This window comes from Denticeps clupeoides, chromosome 1, assembly GCF_900700375.1.
Source record: "Denticeps clupeoides chromosome 1, fDenClu1.1, whole genome shotgun sequence".
Lineage (NCBI taxonomy): Eukaryota > Metazoa > Chordata > Actinopteri > Clupeiformes > Denticipitidae > Denticeps > Denticeps clupeoides.
The window spans coordinates 10,381,311-10,401,964 of NC_041707.1; the positions used below are offsets into that span (position 1 = coordinate 10,381,311).

General features: G+C 41.4%; 1 protein-coding gene and 1 long non-coding RNA gene across 4 annotated transcripts in view; one reads left to right on the forward strand and one right to left on the reverse strand.

The window, feature by feature from the left end:
- dlgap2a (discs, large (Drosophila) homolog-associated protein 2a) overlaps positions 1–20,654 on the reverse strand; it is a 140,961-nt gene that overhangs the window by 119,853 nt on the left and 454 nt on the right. For 2 of the 3 annotated variants that reach the window (XM_028970954.1, XM_028970945.1), the window contains exon 2: positions 9,542–9,596. In XM_028970954.1, the coding sequence (XP_028826787.1) occupies positions 9,542–9,596 (55 nt within the window). Of the gene's footprint in view, positions 1–1,908; positions 2,004–9,541; positions 9,597–20,654 lie in introns of those variants that run through there. The other variant, XM_028970982.1, reaches the window with a different exon arrangement.
- LOC114785168 (uncharacterized) lies at positions 1,344–11,999 on the forward strand. Its single transcript, XR_003749025.1, has 3 exons — positions 1,344–1,422; positions 11,670–11,702; positions 11,962–11,999. It is a non-coding gene; the product is annotated as an uncharacterized LOC114785168 (long non-coding RNA).

Genomic DNA, 20,654 nt, shown 5'->3' on the forward strand with positions numbered 1-20,654 from the left:
AGCGTAATGTAAATGTAAATTCAACACCTGCTGACTATTTTTCTGGAAAAGTCTGGAAAATATGTGAGTTTTGCCACTGTTGTATTTTCCCTTTCCTTACTATAAGTCCACCAGGCAATTCCAAACTTCTTCAGGTGTCTCTCCCTCATCCTCTCTCTCCCTCCCTCAGTAAACAGTTGGCTCTGACTCATTTCAGAGCTGGTGAGCTGGAGTCATTCCTTCCCTGTGCTGCTGTGAATGGTAATAATGAGAGATTTCTGATATCAGTCTGATATTAGAGTCTGAAATGAAGCGGGCGGCCTCTCTCTCTCTGAGTGCTGCGGTGGTGTCACAAGCACAATGGACAGCCAGCCGTATTAAAGAGCTGATTTGATGGACGATTGCAGGGCCACTGATTTGAATTGTCAATGTTACTTGGTGCATGGCAAATGGCTATTCCTCTTTAAAGTTACACTTGAAGTTCACATCCAGGACTGTGTATGAAAAGGAACAAAATTAACAGAAATCTACACCTTATAATTGTTTTAGGGTATTTTTGGGCAGTTAAACTAATTTTATTATTCAAATAAATTAAAACATATAACACAGCTTCCTGAATTCCTGTTTGTGATGAATGTCGGAGATGGACAGTGAAGGAGTTTTAGGGATGATTCAGGTAATGCATCTTTTTTATTTGCATTTTCAAATGGCAGCACATGGCAGTCAGTGACTGCAGACCAGATCATCACTCCCCCGTCTGAGCATCTCTCCCACACTTATCTGTTATATTTTTAAGATGCATTACAGCAACCTTCAGTCTCAAGAATTATAAAAATAATTTTTTATGGCACACATCAGAGGTCTCACCAGACCCTGCTCAATCGACCGCTTTCCACCATCTCCTCGCCTTTCTTTACTTCACACACCCCTGTCCTGCTGTGATCTCCAAAGATCGCCGAAAATGTTCTGTTTAAGCCCTGAATTATTTTCATCCCCCGCTTCACCTGGAGGTTTGTGCGCTTCTCAATCAATTTAACTCTGCCTTTTTTCATAAGGTCGGGCTTCAGCTGGTGCACCTTATCACCCCAGGGATGGAGAGAGTAACACCCCTGGTCGTTACTACACAAGACTAAGAGTTCTAAGAGGAGAGATGCACCCACATTAAACGTCATGGGTCTGCATGGAGAAAGGGAGCTTTTTTTTGCCAGGCATTTACTTATTTTGCGTGTCACACTGTAATGGTGAGATGGACATTTAGAGATGTTCCCTTGAGCCTCATGACATACTGGATACATTATGTCATGCAACACTGAGACATGCATAATGTGTTTCATCCTCTGATTCAATCTGTCTCATCTTAGGTTGGCTGAACACGGGACCAGCTCATTTTGGAGGATTTAAGACAGAAGATATCTTCTTAGTCCACATGTGAAGAGTTAATAGGTATTCTTTCTCTGGTGTAGACTGCAAATACATGCAACCTGTGCACACACATGTTCGAATCTGTGTGTGTCTAAAAATAAGAGAAGGATGGGCAGGGGGTCCTAATTAGACCTGCTTTTGGAGCATCTGTTTACCACGTGTCAATAAGATTTGCTGAAAAGAGAACGACGCGCTCCCCCATGGTGAGGAAAAGGCCTGAGAGAGAAAAACACAGTCTCTGATGCTCGAACCCTGGGAGAAACAACAGCTCAGGAAGCTGTGCCAAAATGCACATCCAAGCAGGGGGTATTCTTAATGCTCAATCACAGCCATTTTGTGGGCGAATGGTCTAGCGCAGTATCGCCTTATTTCAAAAGACAGGTATAGTGAATAGTGAAATAACAGTACAGTGTGTTCCAGATACACTACACTGTAATATGAACACATAAGGACATACGCTTATTAAAAAAAAAAAACACAAAGGCACAGCCACATAGAGCATTGTACCTGTTCCTTAGCTGAGAGGAGGGATGGTGGTTCGTCCCATAAGTGGCTGGAGGGAGGACAGCTGAGGGAAGCAGCAGGAAACCAATCATCTCTACAGGCAGTTCGTCAGGAGGAAAAATGGCCGGCCAAATAAAACCCAGAAGAGGCACGTCAGACGCTGGCTTCAGCTGCCTGTCATGCCGGCTGCTTCAAATTACATTAACTGGCGAATGACTGGTCTTAAAGGCACGTTCACACTCATCACTTCTGTGACTTTTTGATATCTTAGAATTGCGAAAGTTGTACCCCACTATGTAACCGGGATGAAGCTTTTTTTCTGTGTTTCCTCATGCTACCGTGGTCAACTCAAAGTGGACAGAGACAAACTCAGAGCACTTGTCCTGATACAGAGCACTCCTCACTTTCTTTCTCACCCTTATTTTTTCCTTCTACATATTCCACATGCTCTATTTCTCTCTTTGCCTCTCGTTCTAGGAATCTACCCCATGTCTCATGGTTTGTCCTCCTTTCATTTTTTAATCAGTCCCCTCTGCAGCCCTCCCACTCTCCCTGGGACACAAAAGAACGAGTGGAGTTGACAGGCAGGTAACAGGTCTGGAGAATGGGATGGGGTGGTTGGAGGGCTCTGGAGACATCTAGGAGAGGAAAACAAAATCAATGAGAGTGTCAGGGTTGGAATCTAAAGCAGCCCATCGCAAAAGTTGAGCAACAACTTTGTGGGATTCAGATGGGTGTCGCAATGTCATTGTCCTGAAGACACCTTTGTCCAGGCAAATGAGCACACTGCAGCATTTATTGAAGTCTCCCAAATTAACAACAGTGATGTTTCACTGAATTTTCATCAACATAAAATGCTTGATCAATCAACATGAAATGCCCTCTATATGGTGAATTGATACAAAGGCCATAGACTGAGCTGGCAGATTATAATGGGGTAGCAAAAAATTAGGAGACATGAGAAATTAAGACCAAATGTTAAAATATTAATACTCTAATTAATGTCCAAAAATAGGCATCATTTTGGATGAGTCCTTTGGTTCCGAATAAAATAATCATTTATTGTGAAGGCCTGTAGACAGTGACTGGGGCCGAACATGGTTCAAACCTGAAGGTAACAATGATGGAACAGAAGGGTGGAATGTATATTCTTTAAAGGTCCCCTATTATGAATTATTTTTTTGCTTTTATTTAGGTCTTAGTGGTCCTCTAATACTGTATCTGAAGTCTCTTTCCGAAATTCAGCTGTGGTGCAGAATAAAAGCCCCTTTTAGCCAGGATGCATCGGTTCGATGTGTGTCACTTTAAATGATAATGAGGAGGAGAGGTGCAGGAAAAGAAGGAGGAGAGCAGCTTGTAGAAGTGAGCAGGTATTCGCGGAAATGTGGTGGCAACCAGGAAGTTGTGTTGGCACTTTTCCAGAAAAAAATTACATTTACACACTGTTTCTTCAGCGTCTCGCATGATGGAAATAAAAAAACATATTTGTGCTAATTTTCACATCCAAGAAATTGGAATGTTTTGCACATTTGGAAGCCATGACGGTCAGTGGACCCACCTGTAGAACTCAATTCAACCAGAAAAGTCTACTTTCAAGTCAAGATGTAGCAAACAATAAGAGGTACTTTTGCTGCAAAAAAAGTTATCAAATGCTGACCCCGTAAACATTTTCTGTCATTGTTACACAAAACAAAATGTAAACATAATTTTCAGATTTATTATCTTTGAAAGTAAAGTTATTGTCTTCAGATTATGAGACTGACGTGCTACCTACTGTGCTAACAAGGCCTGCTTTTTTGCTCTTCCATAAATGCAGGTCAGGTGCTGGAAATATACACTGCTCAAAAAAATAAAGGGATTACAAAAATAAGACATCCTAGATCTGAATGAATGAAATATTCTTATTAAATATTTTATACTTTATATAGTTGAATGTGCTGACAATGTGCTGTTCTTCTGATGAAGTGGCGGGAGTTGAGGTGATGAGGGATCGCCTCCCATACCAGGCAGTGGTGGCCTAGCTAGTAAGAAAACTGACCCATTATTCAAAGGTTTCCGGTTCGAACCGCCTAGTTGTCACTGAGGTGCCACTGAACAAAGCACCATCCTCACATACTGCTCCCCTGGCACCTTTCATAGCGGCCAACTGCTCACCAAGGGTGATGGTTAAATGCAGAGGTGTGCATCACTTCACTTTCAGACCTGGACTAAAGCATCTTGGCATTGGTGGATGAAGCAAGACATGATGTCCCAAATGTCCCAATCAGGTCTGGGGAACGGGTGGACCATAGCAATGGATTCTGTTTCTGAGCAGAAACATGCACATTTGGGCTATGGCAGTGCTGCTACTGTTCCTCCTTGCACAAAGGCGGGTTGTTGCCCTCCTCTGGCCTCCTCCACATCTTCTGATGTACTGGCTTGCCTCCATGCTCTGGACACTACACTGACAGACACAGCAAACCTTGCCACAGCTTGCATTGATGTGCCATCCTGGATAAGCTGCACTACCTGAGCCAATTGCGCGGGTTGTAGACCACTAGTGTGAAAGCACCGCCAGCATTTAAAAGTGACCAAAACATCAGTCAGAAAGCATAGGAACTGTGTAGAACCACGCCTTTATTGGGGATGTCTTGCTAATTTCCACAACAGCATGTGAAGTTGAATGTCAATCAGTGCTGCTTCCCATGTGGACAGTTTGATTTCACAGCAGTGTGATTGACTTGGAGTTACATTGTGTTGTTTCATGTTTCCTTTATTTTTTTGAGCCGTGTATTATTATTTCACAGTGCAAGGTGCTTGGCGATTTCTTGCGATATTGTTACAGTGCTAAAATTAACAGATGTCATGCACAACACTGCATTAACCCTCACTTACAACAGCTCTGTCTCCATAGAAACTGGATTTGGATCCGACATATTGGATCCGGCGCTGTAAGTGTTTCCGAGTCCGCACTACTAAAATGCACATTTTGTTCTGTTTTGGATCCTCCAAAAGGCATTGCATTCACCAATATGGTAAACATATGTTTCCTGCCTACAAAGGACAGACTGTCAAGTAAACAGGGATCCACATTCTATATATTAAAAAATAAACTTATTATCAATAATTAAACTTAAACATGATTCAATACTGAATCATGCTGTGCAGAAAATGTGAAAAAAATGCTCATAATCATTAAATAATTTCACCGCTGACAGTATTTAAGAATCATGTTTGCTCAGCCACTTGAGTTGTCGATTATCTCAGCATGCAGAGCAGGTCCTGGTCGTTTTTTGGTGCATTCATCTGTAGAGCAAATTTAAACACCAGCGATTACTTTGGGCAAACAGGGTCGCTTTTCGACCGTGTCATTTTAAACAGGATTTGTGGAGGGCCAATGTTACAGTAGGTGAGATAAGGCTGCTCGGTGGCCCAAACAAACATACAGGTTGCGAGGACGCACTACCCTCTCACAACCTAACTAGCACCTGCAGAGGAACACAAACAAGATTCTAGAAAGGTTAAGCTCTGGGTGAGAGAAAACTTACGCAAAAGCATTTCACACCAATATAAAGTGAAAGAAACGCACATTCATTACACAGTCTTATTGAGCCAATCGTGTTGCTGTTTAAGTCTACCTCTGATGCTTCCTAGCAAAAGGCAGTGTTCATTCATTGGTTGCCAAGCCAACAGCCTACACCCCACACCCGAGCCAAGGGGAACTCTCTGTCTATTCTCTAAGAGATCAGCCTTTAAATGCTTCTGTCCTCAGAGGAACACAAAATGCATGAATATTTATATGCTTTGTTCTGATAGATGTTCTCACAGTCAAAACAAATTCTCTATGAAGCATTCAGCAAAGGAGAGCTCAATGCATATTTAAATCCAGAAGTCGTACACGGTTTGAAACAAACCGTACTAGTTGCATGTGCGGAGGATCTAACTGATGTAAATGCCTCTGAACTGCACCTCACAAGAAACAGGTCACTTTCTGAGAGAGGATTCTCTAATCTATATTAAAGAATGATAGATGATGAAATCACCAAGAGTTTAAAGAGCAGCAGGAATGAAAATGGTTCAGGACCCTGACACCTTCATTGCACAGCTTCACTCCTACCTTTGGCCCCGACGATTCATGTCAACCTACTCATCCAACCATCCTTCTGCTCTGCTGACAAAGACAAAGATGCAGTTCTAAAAATAACCTTTAGACCAGTGACAGCACAGAGGCAGCCATGACCTAGCGTGGCTGGACGAGGGAGAGCCAGATGGTGACCCGTACTGGGAGGACAGTCAGTGAGATGGTGTCACCAAACACAGTGGAGGCCAGAGGATCAGAATGAGGGTATAACATTTGACTAACATGACAAGTTCATTTAGCATTGCAGCTAAAGTAACAGCAATGATAACTGCTGGGGCTGTTGATAACCCTACTGTAGCCCTAGAGAGCACTAACACTGAATATTTAACCCATGCGATGAACATCTCTGGTCATCCAGGGTTTTAACACTGAACCATGGTCATGGCATAAACATCTCTGGTCCTTCCAGGCCCTAACATTGAACGTTTAACCCATTCCATTAACATCTCTGGTCCTCCAAGGCCCTGACACTGAACATTTAATCCATGCCATGAACATCTCTGGTCCTTCAGGGTCCTAACACTGAATGTTAAACCCACACAAGGGGTGAGATGAAATTTTTCTTCTTCCTGGTGTCCTCAAGGAATTCATATTATGTTGTGGCCATTTAAGTACCATCATATACTAGTCCTACTAGTCCACAGTGAATCTAAGGAAGTCTACAGTTCTGGAATCTCACAAACTTTAAACCATTTTAAATACTTTTCACATGGTTTCAAATTAATTACCAATTAATTAACAACATTCAGAAGATAAACCAAGCACAATTTTGATTCATTATCTTGCACAAGGGAATGTTGCTCAAGGGTTTAAGCTCCAGTCTAGCAAGGCTGGAGATAAGTTAACGATGCTGGATTTATGAAATATGTGGTGCAGGATTCTTCCCTGATAGAATTGTTATTTAACATATTGTATCAATACATCTTGACATTATGCCTGTAAAAACTAATTCTACTATAACTCAAAGCAGCAGAGCATGAAATAAACAGAAGCCAGAGACAGCAGTTTAGACACATTAGAAAGATCAAAAAAGGGAATGGACATGATGCATATGTTATTTGCTTTTGGGTTCAACAAAATAAATTGCAGAAAAGAAAGTTATTTAAAGCAATTCTTGATTTTGATCACCAATGAAGACTTGTCGTAAGTATGTTCAAATATGGTGCATTAGTAGTGCACACCACCACGTATTTTTGCCTCAGAATGGGCATATACATTAAACAAGATTCTGTACAAGGTTATTTTCATCACAGACAAACTAACAAATCACACTGCATTGGACCTTCAAGCCAATACAACAGAAATTACATTTGAAAAAGCAAAACAAACTGCAATTAAATGCTCATGAAAGACCACCGTTTACTCAAAATGCAATGTGATTGGTGAAAAATGGCTGACCTTTCAGGGAAGGCAATTAAAACGTTCTTTGTGGCCCAGTGTGGCCATGCATCAATACTCTTCCTAATTTTCAAAGACACAGGAGACCTTCCATCAAATACCGCCAAAGGTCTGCACTATCTGCAAGGAATACCAGTTCTTAAACTTGAAAGTATGAGGTTCATACTTTCAAAGTTCAAGGCTGAAAATGGTACAAAAGAAAAAAATACCGGTGAAAAACGCAAGGACAGTCAAGCTGGTACCTGAATATATCTCCCTGCTCTTCAATTTCATCAGCAATTTCTTCACACCTGCAACAACGTGAAGAAGCCTGTCAAAGGTTTCTGCAATGGCTCTGTGTGGTTTTCATGAATTATGAAATATGGCTATGGGGAAGGACAGAGCGTAACCAAAGCTTTGCAGTTTCACATGTCCAACAGAATTACCTTGAGGATGGTCCAGAAACAGGGGTGCAAAACTCCAGTTCTGGAGGGCCAGACTCCAGAGTTCCTGATCACATCTTTAATCAGGTGTTCAAGTAATATTTGAGTTTTGTACAAGATGTAAATTTTAATGCTCCTATCCAGGGTAAATTACATTAACTACAGGCTCAGAAGCTCTCGAGCAACACTTCTCATGAATATAATGGTAGTAGAAGTTTTTGTAAAAGTGAGGTTCAAACTTCTGAAATTTTTGATCTAGCTTGTTAATTAACTAATTATCACACATTCTGTTTTCTTTCTAAAGAACCAAATCTAATGTTTTTTTTGTTTTTTTTCTATTATGAGATCTTAGTCTACTGTGCCAACCTACCCATTAGGTTACTACTCAATCTAGCTAAGCATGCATTCAAATGAACACTGACAGCTAGGCCTCCAGGAATGGAGTTCTGCCTCAGTGCATCCTACTTCCATACAGCAGGGGTCGCCAACAGGTCACCTGCAAAAGGACCCATCACTCAAAACTAACACATCACTGTTGCTCCACAATCATGTTCTACTGCCATACACAATGCAGTGTATGCATACTACTCAGTGAATCACTGACATCCAAAACAAAACTGCTCTGTTCCAAATGCAATTAACTTGGAGGCTCCTCTCTCTGATGCAGATGCTTGAGAGGCAAGTAATTACTGAACATATGAATCAAATCAGCAATTATGAATGAGACAGGTCCACAAAAACAAACAATAGCCAAGTCTCATTCCCTGTCTAAATTTAGAATGATTCTGCAGTACAACTGGTGGAGCAATACAGCAAAGAAAGTTATTTCAGGATAGTTCATATCACAGTTGCCGCCTGAGGCCTGGAAGGCCACTCAGCTAAATGGCCTGAATATTGTGTGGAAGTTTTTTTTTTAGTCCCTATTCAGGTTTTGCTGCTCCCTTGTTACTTTCATTGATTGTATATTTTCTATGTTAGAAAGGGTGAATATGTGTCCGTTCTAACTATTAGAGACATAAAAAATCATGGAATAATGAACTGCTGCATGTTTTAGCTTCCATATTTTAATTATATACTTTTGATTTGGAAAGGGAGCACCCCCAGGTTCAAGGGATTGTGTATGTACTCTACAACAACCCATTAAAACGTTTTCTTGAGTAAATATTTAATTTATATATCTGTTAGATTAACTCTTTACAAATAAAGGGTTGGTGACCCATGTTTTAGATTTTGTTAAAGAAAGGTGTGAATCCCACCCACCTGAATTTGCCCTCTTCTTCCAAAATAAGATTTCGGAACACACTTATCACTCTTATCATGCAAATCTATCACAGCGTTTGGACTAAAAGGAACACTTCAATCTGCTATGAATCTTCCATTTGTAACTTGATAGATTTTAGCATTCGAGGCAGATCTTAGCCTGGGCCTATCACTTGTAGAAAAAAAATTACAATTCAACCCCTGAGATGCAGCATTGTAGTTCCATGTGAGCATCATATCACCATCAGTAAAAGGAAATGTCACAGCTCCAGCAGCACGCTGGATTTCTAGGGATATGTACACTCTTGGGTTCGCTTTCTGTTATGCTGGTATGAAAGACTGGTCTGGGGGTTTAAGGTTTCTGCTATTTCCAGGTATAAAAAACACTACAGTGAAAGCTGCTTTTCTTCCTGAATACCAGATAGTCTGTGCTTACCTATGTTCTTGTCAGGTAATAGACAGCAATGCTTCTGGAAAATGCTCGGCAAAACCTGTAGATGAGAAAAGAGCAGAAAAAAAACAGCAACACTTCAGACTTACATTTAAAAAAAGCTAATTAGGCGACCAGCTTTTGAACAGCACTTTATGCTTTTATGGCATTTTTGTACTTTGAAACGTTCACATATTTATCTTTACAGTGCTGCTTAACCATGAAATGATGGTCAAAATGATGTGGTGAGTGGGTGGGTGATTTCACACAGAAAATTTCCAATGGCGATTGCTTCAATAACCCTCCCTGCAGAAACCAAGCCGTACATGGAGTTCTCCCATACTGTTGAGGAGTTCAACTGAATAGAAAAAGTGGATGTTATACTGCTGAAATGGCTGCTTTCAATCATGATAATGGCTTTATGATAACCCTTAAAGGATGGTAGTAGCCAAGTGGTTGACACACTCGCCCAGGTTCAAATCCCACTTACTATCATTGTGTTACTGAGCAAGACACTTAACCCTAAGTTGCTCCAGGGGGACTGTCCCTGTAACTACTGATTGTAAGTCGCTCTGGTTAAGGGCATCTGATAAATGCCATAAAGGTATACAGAATATGGTTGGGGATCACCTTATTCAAGATATCAACATCGAGTTGTATTTGTGTCTAGATTTTGTCAATGATTTGTTGAGAATTTAAATATTTATATATTTATGATGCTTATTCTGGTACGGTACACATTTATTTACTTTTCCAACATTTCGAATTTGGTTAAACATAAGCCTGTGGATCCAGGTCAGTCACAGGAACGTAGTCATTGGGAGAAAGGCTAGAGCAACCCCTGCCCAAGGCACCAATACAGCAACAATGTCTTTAAAAACAGCCCTCATGAGCACTGGAACATGATGCTTTTTATGCAATAATACCCATAAACTAATGCTTGAAGAGAGCAGACCTTGTCCTGCATGACATGTAAAGTAGATCACAATAAATGTCTGGAAACATTTTTTAATTAGTGTGGGTAATATTAGTATTGCAGAATGAGTAAGAATTAAATATCCCAGAAATGCTGCATAGCTCGTTGTGACTGAATGAGAACCCCCCCCAGTCCCCAGTCTAAAAAATAAGCTTAGTTTGAATTGATTAAATACATTCAGGGGTAAAGCTGCTGTCAAGACATTGCTGTCACTGCTGGAGAGTGACAATCCCTCGGATTCAGACATGTTGCCTGGAGGCATAGTGTATAATGTGAGCTAAACGCATCGTAATGCATGCATTTGTTGGTTTAAGCTTGTCTTGGACTGTGTTGCAGCAGATTTACACTGTATTTAAACTTAACATTTTTCATTAAGATATGAAATAAAAAAAATAATTTAATTAAAAGTACTATATTATACAGTACTGATCAAAGGTCTTCATATTTTGATTTCAAAGAAAAGACTAACATATGCCACATTAACAATGAACTGGAGGTGGCAGGTCTTAAGGAGCATTTTTTTGTTATTGTAGTTCTTAAAATCAGTGTCTGTATGTATGGTAGAGGTCAATCTATATCTATAAAACATGGTGGAGGCCCTGTGACAATTTGGTGCTACATTTCAGGCAGTGGTGTTGGGATCCCATCAAAACTGGACGTACCATCAGACTGTGAGCAGACAACACCAAATATTGATTTGAATTATGAGAACATTTGTGTTTGTGTACTGCATTTATATTTATGTTTGCACCTTGCAATTAATCACTACAATTTCCCAGCAACATATACTGAAATGTGGGCAGTCTCAAGTCCTTTTATGAACAATTTCTGAACCATTCACTATGGTATCTAAATGTTCACAAATGACTGACTCCATTCACTTATCTAAAGTTGTAAAAAAAAAAAAAAGGCTATTTTTGCTGCCTGGAGTTTAATTTGACAACCCTGCTAAGACAAATGAGAAGTGCACCTCGGTTTTGAATATAACTGTGCAGCAGATTAACATATGGTTGTTGCAGTTTTCTTTTCACCCCATCACTTTAATAATAATTCAGGAACTCTGACTTGTCTGCCAGAAACTGAGAAAAATAGCCTGCATATAACAGAGCACGTAAAAACAAAGCTTACTAAATACTCTTTCTCCTTCTCTATTGATAGGAGCTGAATAAGAACTTACAAAGAAACAACATTGTAAGTGATGGCCATTAGTTGCTGTAGGAATATGAACAGTGGTGTGTAGTTGCATGTAATGGGAAGTAAAGTTCATGGGAATATTGCACAACTTAATGCAGATCCTGTCTAACCTTGATTTTAATTGATGTGTTTGGGAAACTTGAATAATTGCATGCATCCGTGCCGGTCTCAGCATATGCACTTTAGACATGTGCCGAATGCAAATTCCGCTGCAGATTCTGAAGTGCCCACAGTTCATATCTTTTTTTTTTGACAGGCCAAGCTTGAGCCAGAGTAATTTCACGCAAGAGCAAACCCAAACTCTACCTGTGGTGAATGGCTGAGGACACAAAATAAACATTCCCGACAAATAGAGGAAAATAATATTCCACACGGTACATCCGGCAGTGGACTTGCGTGTGTTGTAATTCTGAGTTGTGATGTAGTCAAGACTGCCTAAACCAAGACCAAGACATTGCCGAGACCGGAGGGAATCAAAACCAAGACCAAGACAGAGACCGGGATCAAAACCAAGACCAAAAACAGACTGGGTCTAGAATAAACATCACATTACTCAGATCAAATGTAGAGAGAAAAAAAAGTGTCGATGTAAAGTGTCATTACATCCAAATTCCTTAAATCAAATTAATGTTATCTCTTCTATCATTTAAAATCTCCCAGATTTGTCATATAGTTAAATTCACAGCAATCCTCTCCTATAAACATTTTATCAGACCTCGTCAGGGAAAAGAGATGGGACATAACAGAAAGATGTTCACATTAAGTCTCATATTCCAGGGACAGAGGACTCGGGTAATGTAAAGTATTGAAGACAACGGACATTTGGCTCTCAAATGTTCAGTGACACTCTTAAATAGCCCATGCTTTCACCCTCTTGCTATCTACCTGAACAACTCACAGACCTTCTGCAACTGCACGCAACCTTGGAGTATACTATAGATAACAAACTCTCCTTCTCGACTCACATCACCAATCTCACATTTCCCACTCATGTAGATTCCTTCTCTACAACATCAGACGTTTCTGCCCTTATCTATCAATACAGGCCACCCAGATACTTGTTCAGTCCCAAGTGATCTCACAACTTGATTACTGTAACTCTCTTTTAGCTGGTCTACCTCTGAATGCCATCCGGCCTCTACAACTAATACAGAATGCAGCAGTACCACCCCACTGCTACGCTCCCTCCACTGGCTCCCAGTAGCTGCCTCCGCATCAGACGCGAAATACTGACGCTGGCATACAAAGCCAAACATGGGGTTTCACCATTGTACCTCAGAGTCCTTATTTTACCTCGCACTGCACCTCGCACTCTCCAACCCTCCAGTACTGCTCACCTGGTCCCTCCACCTCTGAAGGTAAGGGGAAGACACTCATCTAGACTCTTCTCTGTCTTGGCCCCTATGTGGTGGAATGAACTTCCCTCAAGGTCAGAACAGCTCAACTGTCCTAAACAGAAACTTGTACTCACAGGATAATATAACTTGTGTGCACAGGATTTTTTTTCCATTTCCATTTAAGAGGGTCCGTAGTAGTGATTTAAATGCTTGCAAAACACAAAATATCTCCCCCTGAACAAATTACTGTTCTATGTGTGCATACACAATATTCTTTTTCAGATTTTCCTCATATATTATTAACAAGATATGACAAGCTAGTCAACGATCTTGTAGTTAGTTATCTTAATGTTCATGGTGCTTTCTCTCCAGATGCCTGGTGAATGTAGACGTTGTCCCAGCTGTCTCTGTAAAGGTGGTTCCACAAAATCGCCCACCCCACTCAGCACACCCCGCCGTCTCCTCACACTGTAGCAAGCAGCAGGCGCACCTCGCTAATGGGGAAGCTAAAAAAAAGACAGGCGGGTGGGTCAATAGTCATTTACAGCATTTATCAGACGCCCTTATCCAGAGCGACTATCAATCAGTAGTTACAGGGACAGTTCCCCTGGAGACACTCTTGCTCAGTCTTGTGCAGGGACACAACGGTAGTTAGTGTGATTTGAACCTGGGTCTTCCGGTTCATAGGTGAATGTGTTACCCACTAGGCTACTACCACCCTGTAGAAAATTACACCAGTTCCTTTGAAAAAACATTGAGCACGTTTGTGTTTTGCAGGCCAAAAAGCCGATATCAGGATGTTACGAATACGAACCTGCTGCCACAGAGATCACAAATCCACACAAATCAGATTCCTTGGCTTCAGCCCAGAAAACTACACGGGTAGAGTCTACGCATGAGGCACCCTTTACTTCTTCTCGGTTGGATAAGTCACGAGGATGAGCACACTCATGTCTGTGTGACTCAGCAATCGGGAAGACGATTTGGAGGGAGAAAATTAAATGTTTCGGGTTAACGCCATAACACTCTGGCTACGTACAATGCGGCCTGCCAAGTGGGAAAATGTCACAGAGCATCTCATTTTAATAGGTGCTGCTTGTCTGTACCAGTCACACCTACTGGTTTGGGCTTTTAATTGTCATTTTAAAAATTGTGATAGTTAAGTGCCACAACACTGCATCTGCATTACCCCTACATTACGTTAAAGACCAGCTTTTAACATTAGAAAAAAATCATTGGGTTTATTTGTAGGCACAGTGGAAAACGCTACAGACTCTCACAACAGCATGCATCTAATTTTGGCATGTCGAGCAAAGCGCTGTGCCGCCTACCCATAATTTGTTCTGTGCAGTGCTGAAAATGAGCGAGCACCCAAAGCACAACACAGGCCATCCGGCCCATGAGAGACAAGAGAGCCGGGGTTGAGGAGAGGTCAGTCTGTTTTCATGTTGTTGTTTTTTTCAAGCCGCAAAGGCACAGTTACAAAAGCCATCTCTGGAGCACTCCAGGGGAAATGTTGCTGGCTGCCGCAGGTAGACACCAAATAGGAGCCAGCCAAACAGGCACAGCCACCGAGCAGGAGGAATAATAAAAAAAGGGATGTCCAACAGGTATATTTAGAAGAGACAACTACAAATAAAGTGACCTTCAATTCTCACCAGGCATTTTTCACCAGTAACGTTCCCAAATTAACAAATGCGATTTAAATGGACTCTTTAAAATGTCAGCTGCCTGCAATTTAGATGTCTGGAATGTTGATGTGATAGATAATGGTTTTACATAATGGCACACATGTATTGTACATGCCTACACCTCTTTTTTTTTCCCTAAAAATTAGACGTATAACTGCAGGTGCCAAATATGGAACATAGAGTGGAACTGACATTTTGTTCGGCAAAATTCATTATGCCTGTAGTCAGAGACTTTCTCAGAGTCCTTGTCAGTTATGTAAGAAATAAACCACGCTTTGATCTGTTCTCTGCTTCATGTTGCTTCCCTGTCTCTACTAGTTCTCGACGCTTCCTATATGTTGTAAATAATGTGGAGGAGCTACTTGTGGTGGTGATTGTTGAGGATTTTAAGTGGTAATGTCCAGTCCTACAAATGGACGAAATAAAAAAAGCAACCCTTTACAACCCTTCCCTTTCAGCCCCTCAGTCTAAAATACTGGATGCAATAGGCACTCTCTCCCAGCATTACAAACACAGAATAATACAGATTTCCAACATTTCACAATATTAACAAAAGAATTATCCTAATTCCCATGTGTACATTACTCTCTGTAAGGTTGTGAGTTCAAGTCCTGGCTCGGACCTTGTGTGTGGGGGGTTTATATGATCTCCCCGAGATGGGGAAATTCTAAGGGGACTCTGGTTTTCTCCCACCATCCAAAGACATGTACACAAGGTGATTTTCTGACTCTGAATCCACAGGTGTAAGGGTGTGAGTAAATTGTATGTGATTGTGTGCCCTGCAGTGGGCTGGATCTTGACGGTTTTCATGGGCATGACCCTGAGTAGGACAAAGTATACAGTGAATCTGTGCTCCAGGATAAAGACAGGGGTGGGTATTTCGATGAAACTTGTACATAAGCTTTCACTTTGCATTCATTTGTACTTCAATTTCATGTTGTTACATTACACTTCAAGGCCATTAATTTAAGCATTTTTGGAAAGTGAGTAACTGAGATTTTTTTGGAGCAAAAAAAAAACTCATGCTTTATCCACATCTTGAGTTGTATTCATCAGTAAGGTGTGTATTGCCATTAATATGCTCATAATCTGGTGTTTGAACTAGTGTGTGAAATTGTAATGGCTGAAATTGGCATAAGAATCGCTCATTTGGAGATCCAGTGTTGACTGTTTCCATATAATTTTTGGATAAGAAGTCAAGAAGTACAGTGCTAATTAAAGCGTGCAGAATCTACACAATCTACAGAATCTACAACAGAGTGAATAAAAAGATTGTATTCATAGTTGGGGGGACTGGAATTGATCTCTTCATCGATGGTAACTTGAAAGCACGTTGTAAGTCGCTCTGGATAAGGGCGTAAATGTAATACCGTAAATGTAAATGGTGCAATTAAGAGGATTCCAGCAGCACTCAATATTGCTGGTGATCAGTAGCAGTGGAAATGATGACATTACAGTTAAGTGCTCTGTTCTCCAACCAGAACCTGTGGATGACTGCAGAGGTACATGAACTGCTCAAAGCTCGAGACTCTGCTTTCAGGAAGGGTGACATGGTGGCACTAAGAACAGCAAGGACCAAAATGCAGAGACACACGGCACATGTGGCAGGGCATCCAGGCCGTCACAAACTGCAGGACTAAAACCTCTGCCGGTCACAGTGACCCCTCCCTTCTGGATGCGCTGAATGACTTCTACGCACGATTCTGAACAACATGACTGCAAGGAAATCCAACCCTATTGACTATCGTCCCATTTCACTTACACCCATCATGATGAAGTGCTTTGAGAGGCTGGTCATGAAGCATATGAAGACCCTGCTGCCCTCCACCCTGGACCCACTGATATTTGCCTATGTTCCAAACCGCTCCACGGACAATGCCATCATCACCACCCTGCCACCACCCTCACCCACCTGGACAATAAGGACTCGTACACACAAATGTGTTCATAGACTTCAGTTCAGCATTCAACACCATCATTTCTCAACACCTGATTGAGAAGCTGGGCCTGCTGGGCCTGAATACCCCTCTGCAACTGGATCTTGGACTGACCTCAGTCTGTCCGGATCAGGAACAGCATCTCCAGCACCACCACACTGAGCACTGGAGCTCCTCAAGGCTGTGTGCTTAGTCCAAATGCTGTTCACCCTGCTGACCCACAACTGTGCAGCGATGCACAGCTCCAACCACATCATCAAGTTCGCCAATGATATGATCATGGTGGGTCTCATCAGGAAGAATGATGAATCAGCATACAGAGAGGTGGCGCAATGACTGACGGAATGGTTTAAGGTCAACAATCTGTTTCTGAACTTGGACAAAAAGAAAGACATAATTGTTGACCTCAGAAGAGAAAGGAGGGACCACTTTCCACTGAACATCGACAGATCTTGTGTGTGTAGATCGTCAAGAACATAAAGTTACTCAGTGTTCATCTAGAGGAGAACCTCTCCTGGGCTCACAACACCAGTTTGTTTGCCAAGAAAGCCTAGCAGCGTCTCTACTTCCTGTGGAGTCTGAGGAAAGCCCATCTCCCACCACCCATCCTCACCACCTTCTATTGAGAGGACTATTGAGATTATAATGGCTTGTTTTAGGTGGTCTGTGGGTCCTCATTTACGTAATTGTAGCTCTGGTTTTAATTATTGAGAGAATTCTGACCAGCTGCATCACTGTCTGGTTTGGAAATTGCACCCCATTGGCCCTACAGTGGATAGTGAGGACAACTGACAAGATCATCGGAGTCTCTCTTCCCTCCATAAAAAAACAAGACATTTGCCACACACACTGCATCTGGAAAGCCACCATCATTTTGAAAGACTCTACACACCCCTCACATGCACTCTTCACCCAGTGTTCAGACAACTGAACACTCAGGGACTTTCTTCTTTGGACTGACACTAGGAAATATTATCTACCAATGCACTATTAAATTTTGACCACAGCAGTATTTGCACTTTTTTACATCATTATTCATTTCACTAGTTTAGCACTGACTGTTATCTTTGTTGTCTATATGCTTTGTTTGCCTCAAATGTTATTTTTGCACTGCCTGTGTTCCATATTTGCACTTTATGTCAGCATGTTACATGTAGCATCAGGTTCCAGAGAAAGGTTGTTGCGTTTCACCATGTACTGTCTAATGTAGCAATAATGTATGTAGCTGAAATGACAATAAAGCTCACTTGAACTTGATCTTCTCGTCTGCTTCAACAAGAGAGGAGCCGGTGATGTCGCGCACATTTTTTTCCTTTCACTTGCAGAGAAGCTGTGTTGTCATATTTATGTTCTGCCTCACTGGCTGTGATATACTGAGAACAGTACATGATATTGGAAGCACAGAGGAACTGTGCAGTGCATTCATATTGAGCACTTCCCAAAACACTAATTAAAACCGGAGCTACAATTACGTAAAGGAGGACCCACAGACCACCTCAAACAAGCCATTATAATCTGGTCCTTTAAATGCTGCGTTTATTATATTATTTTACCATAATATTAACTCAGACTGGTTCTCCAGCTTCCTACACTGTAGCCAGTGAGGAGTCATAATGGACGCACAGCATGGTGTATTGAATTTCACTGGCCACCGGTGGAGGTGGGGAATTGACTTATGCAGAATCTGCAGTGCACTGGTAACAGGCCCAAGGAAAAAACGATTGATGGTGCACCTCATAGATTTGTTGAAAGTTATCAGAAATCTGTTCTCTGGACAATGCACATGGCCATGCAATTGTAAGCTATTTATAAAAAGTGTCACTTTTACTTAAGTGTTATATTGCAAGGGCTGGTACTACTTTACAATACAACAGAAGTAGTTTAGTCTGCTGCTGGTTCAATAATAAAGAATAAAGTTTTTAAAGTGAAGTGATTGTCACATGTGATACACAACAGCACAGCACACGGTGCACACAGTGAAATTTGTCCTCTGCATTTAACCCATCACCCTGAGTGAGCAGTGGGCAGCCATGACCGGCGCCCGGGGAGCAGTGTGTGGGGACGGTGCTTTGCTCAGTGGCACCTCAGTGGGACCTTGGCGGATCGGGATTCGAACCGGCAACCTTCTGATTACGGGGCTGCTTCCTTAACCGCTAGGCCACCACTATGGTTTGGACCTAAGGTTTACTAACTAAAACTAATGGTTTTGAGCATTGACATTCTCTTTACATCCTCGAAAATGCTCTTTCTGGTGTGTTCTTTCTAAAACTTGCTGGAAAGGATGTAGTGAATCTGTGTTCCAGGGATATTTTGAAGAAACTCATACGTAAGCTTTCGCACACATTAATTTGCATTTACATTTCATGTTGTTACATTACACTATAAAGCCATTAAGTTACATATATTTTAAGAATTTATAATGTTTTCCCATTATTAAATTATTGAAAGAGCACTGAATTGTTTGTTGCATTGCCCTTAGTGCATGTGTCAGTCTTTTGTAATATGAAATTAAGAGTCATTCACTGTGCACATCATCAAAGTCCAACCATGCAGTGCAGTTTAGGCTATCCATTTTCTGGGTCAAAGTAATAATCATGTGTGCGGAACTGACAGAACAAACTGTATAAAGAGCAGGGAGAAACAGAGATGGAGAAAGGGGGAGGTAGAAATAGCAGCTGAGCGAAAACAATACCGCTGAACATTAGCTTTAATCAGAATGAGACCATTGTGCAGCCCTCAGAGCCTGACAGCCCAACATCCCCAATCAGTATTAGACATTTTCATCAAATGGCTTAATCACACCAGCGCCTGCGGATCAAAGCCAACGCAGAATCATAAATGGACACAGAGAACAAAGAGACTGCAGCCTTTACTATGTCTACTGCACTATTTCAAGAGACAATATTTTTAACAGCTACCTTCTAATTCCCGAAAGCACTTGGCCAGAAAACGCCAGTCAAGTACAGATCTTTAATTAGGTTTCCGCTCACTTGGAACCAGGAACTTGCCCGTCTAGTATATTCGTTACCTACCTCAACTAATTGGAATTTATCTGACAGTGGGCCTTTGAGGTGAGGTGAGCTGAAAAAAGCCAAGTTCGGGAATTAGAATCCGAAAATGGTCTTTGCAACGTTAAAAAACAAATAGATTTCTTATTGTCATCCAAATGCACCATGCACTAGAACAAACCCATTCTCACGCTCTTTGTCCATGTTTCATTCACACCAGGTGTCGCTTGCACTTTTATTCACTTCCTGTCATTACAAGCTCCTTGCCTGCTCTGTGCGTTTACATAACGAATGACTTTTCTCCACTTTCTGGGGATATGAAGCAGCCTCATGTCTACATGACAGTAAATGCTGTTTCCATGTCTCGGCTGGAGCAGACGCTGCTGCTTCTGCAGCCCCACAGAGGCACACTGAGAAACCTATTTCCCAGCATGCAGCTGTTTGTCATCTGTGACACGCACATTTGGCAGTTATAGGCTAAAAATAAAAATCAGCTCTTCTATTGTATTATTAAAAGAAGCATCATTGAACTGTTTGGGGGGAAACTGGGACGAGGACTCTAAACCTTTCTATTTGTAGTCCTAAAATGTAAGCCTGTAATGAACATCAGAAAAGGGAAGCCTTCACAGTTTTGCTGCTGTCATGCGGAATACACTGTTTAACTGTGGCACAATATGTGGCACAGTTCAAAATAAAATTGTACTGCTCAATATCCGAAACACACATTCGCATGAAAACTTCTTGTAAACATCCATTCATTGTTTTCTATATTGTGCATCACATTACAACAGTTCTTGATGGCCGTAGCGGAAATTAAACGTGAACAGTTCCCTACTGTGTAAATACAATCCTTTACACAAGATCTTGCTTGGGCTCTTCACACCACAGCAAGGTAAAGCGCCACGTTCAAACAAGATATTGGCTATTCAGGAAAACGCATTACTGTATGTGTTGAGCATAGATTATGCATGAATAA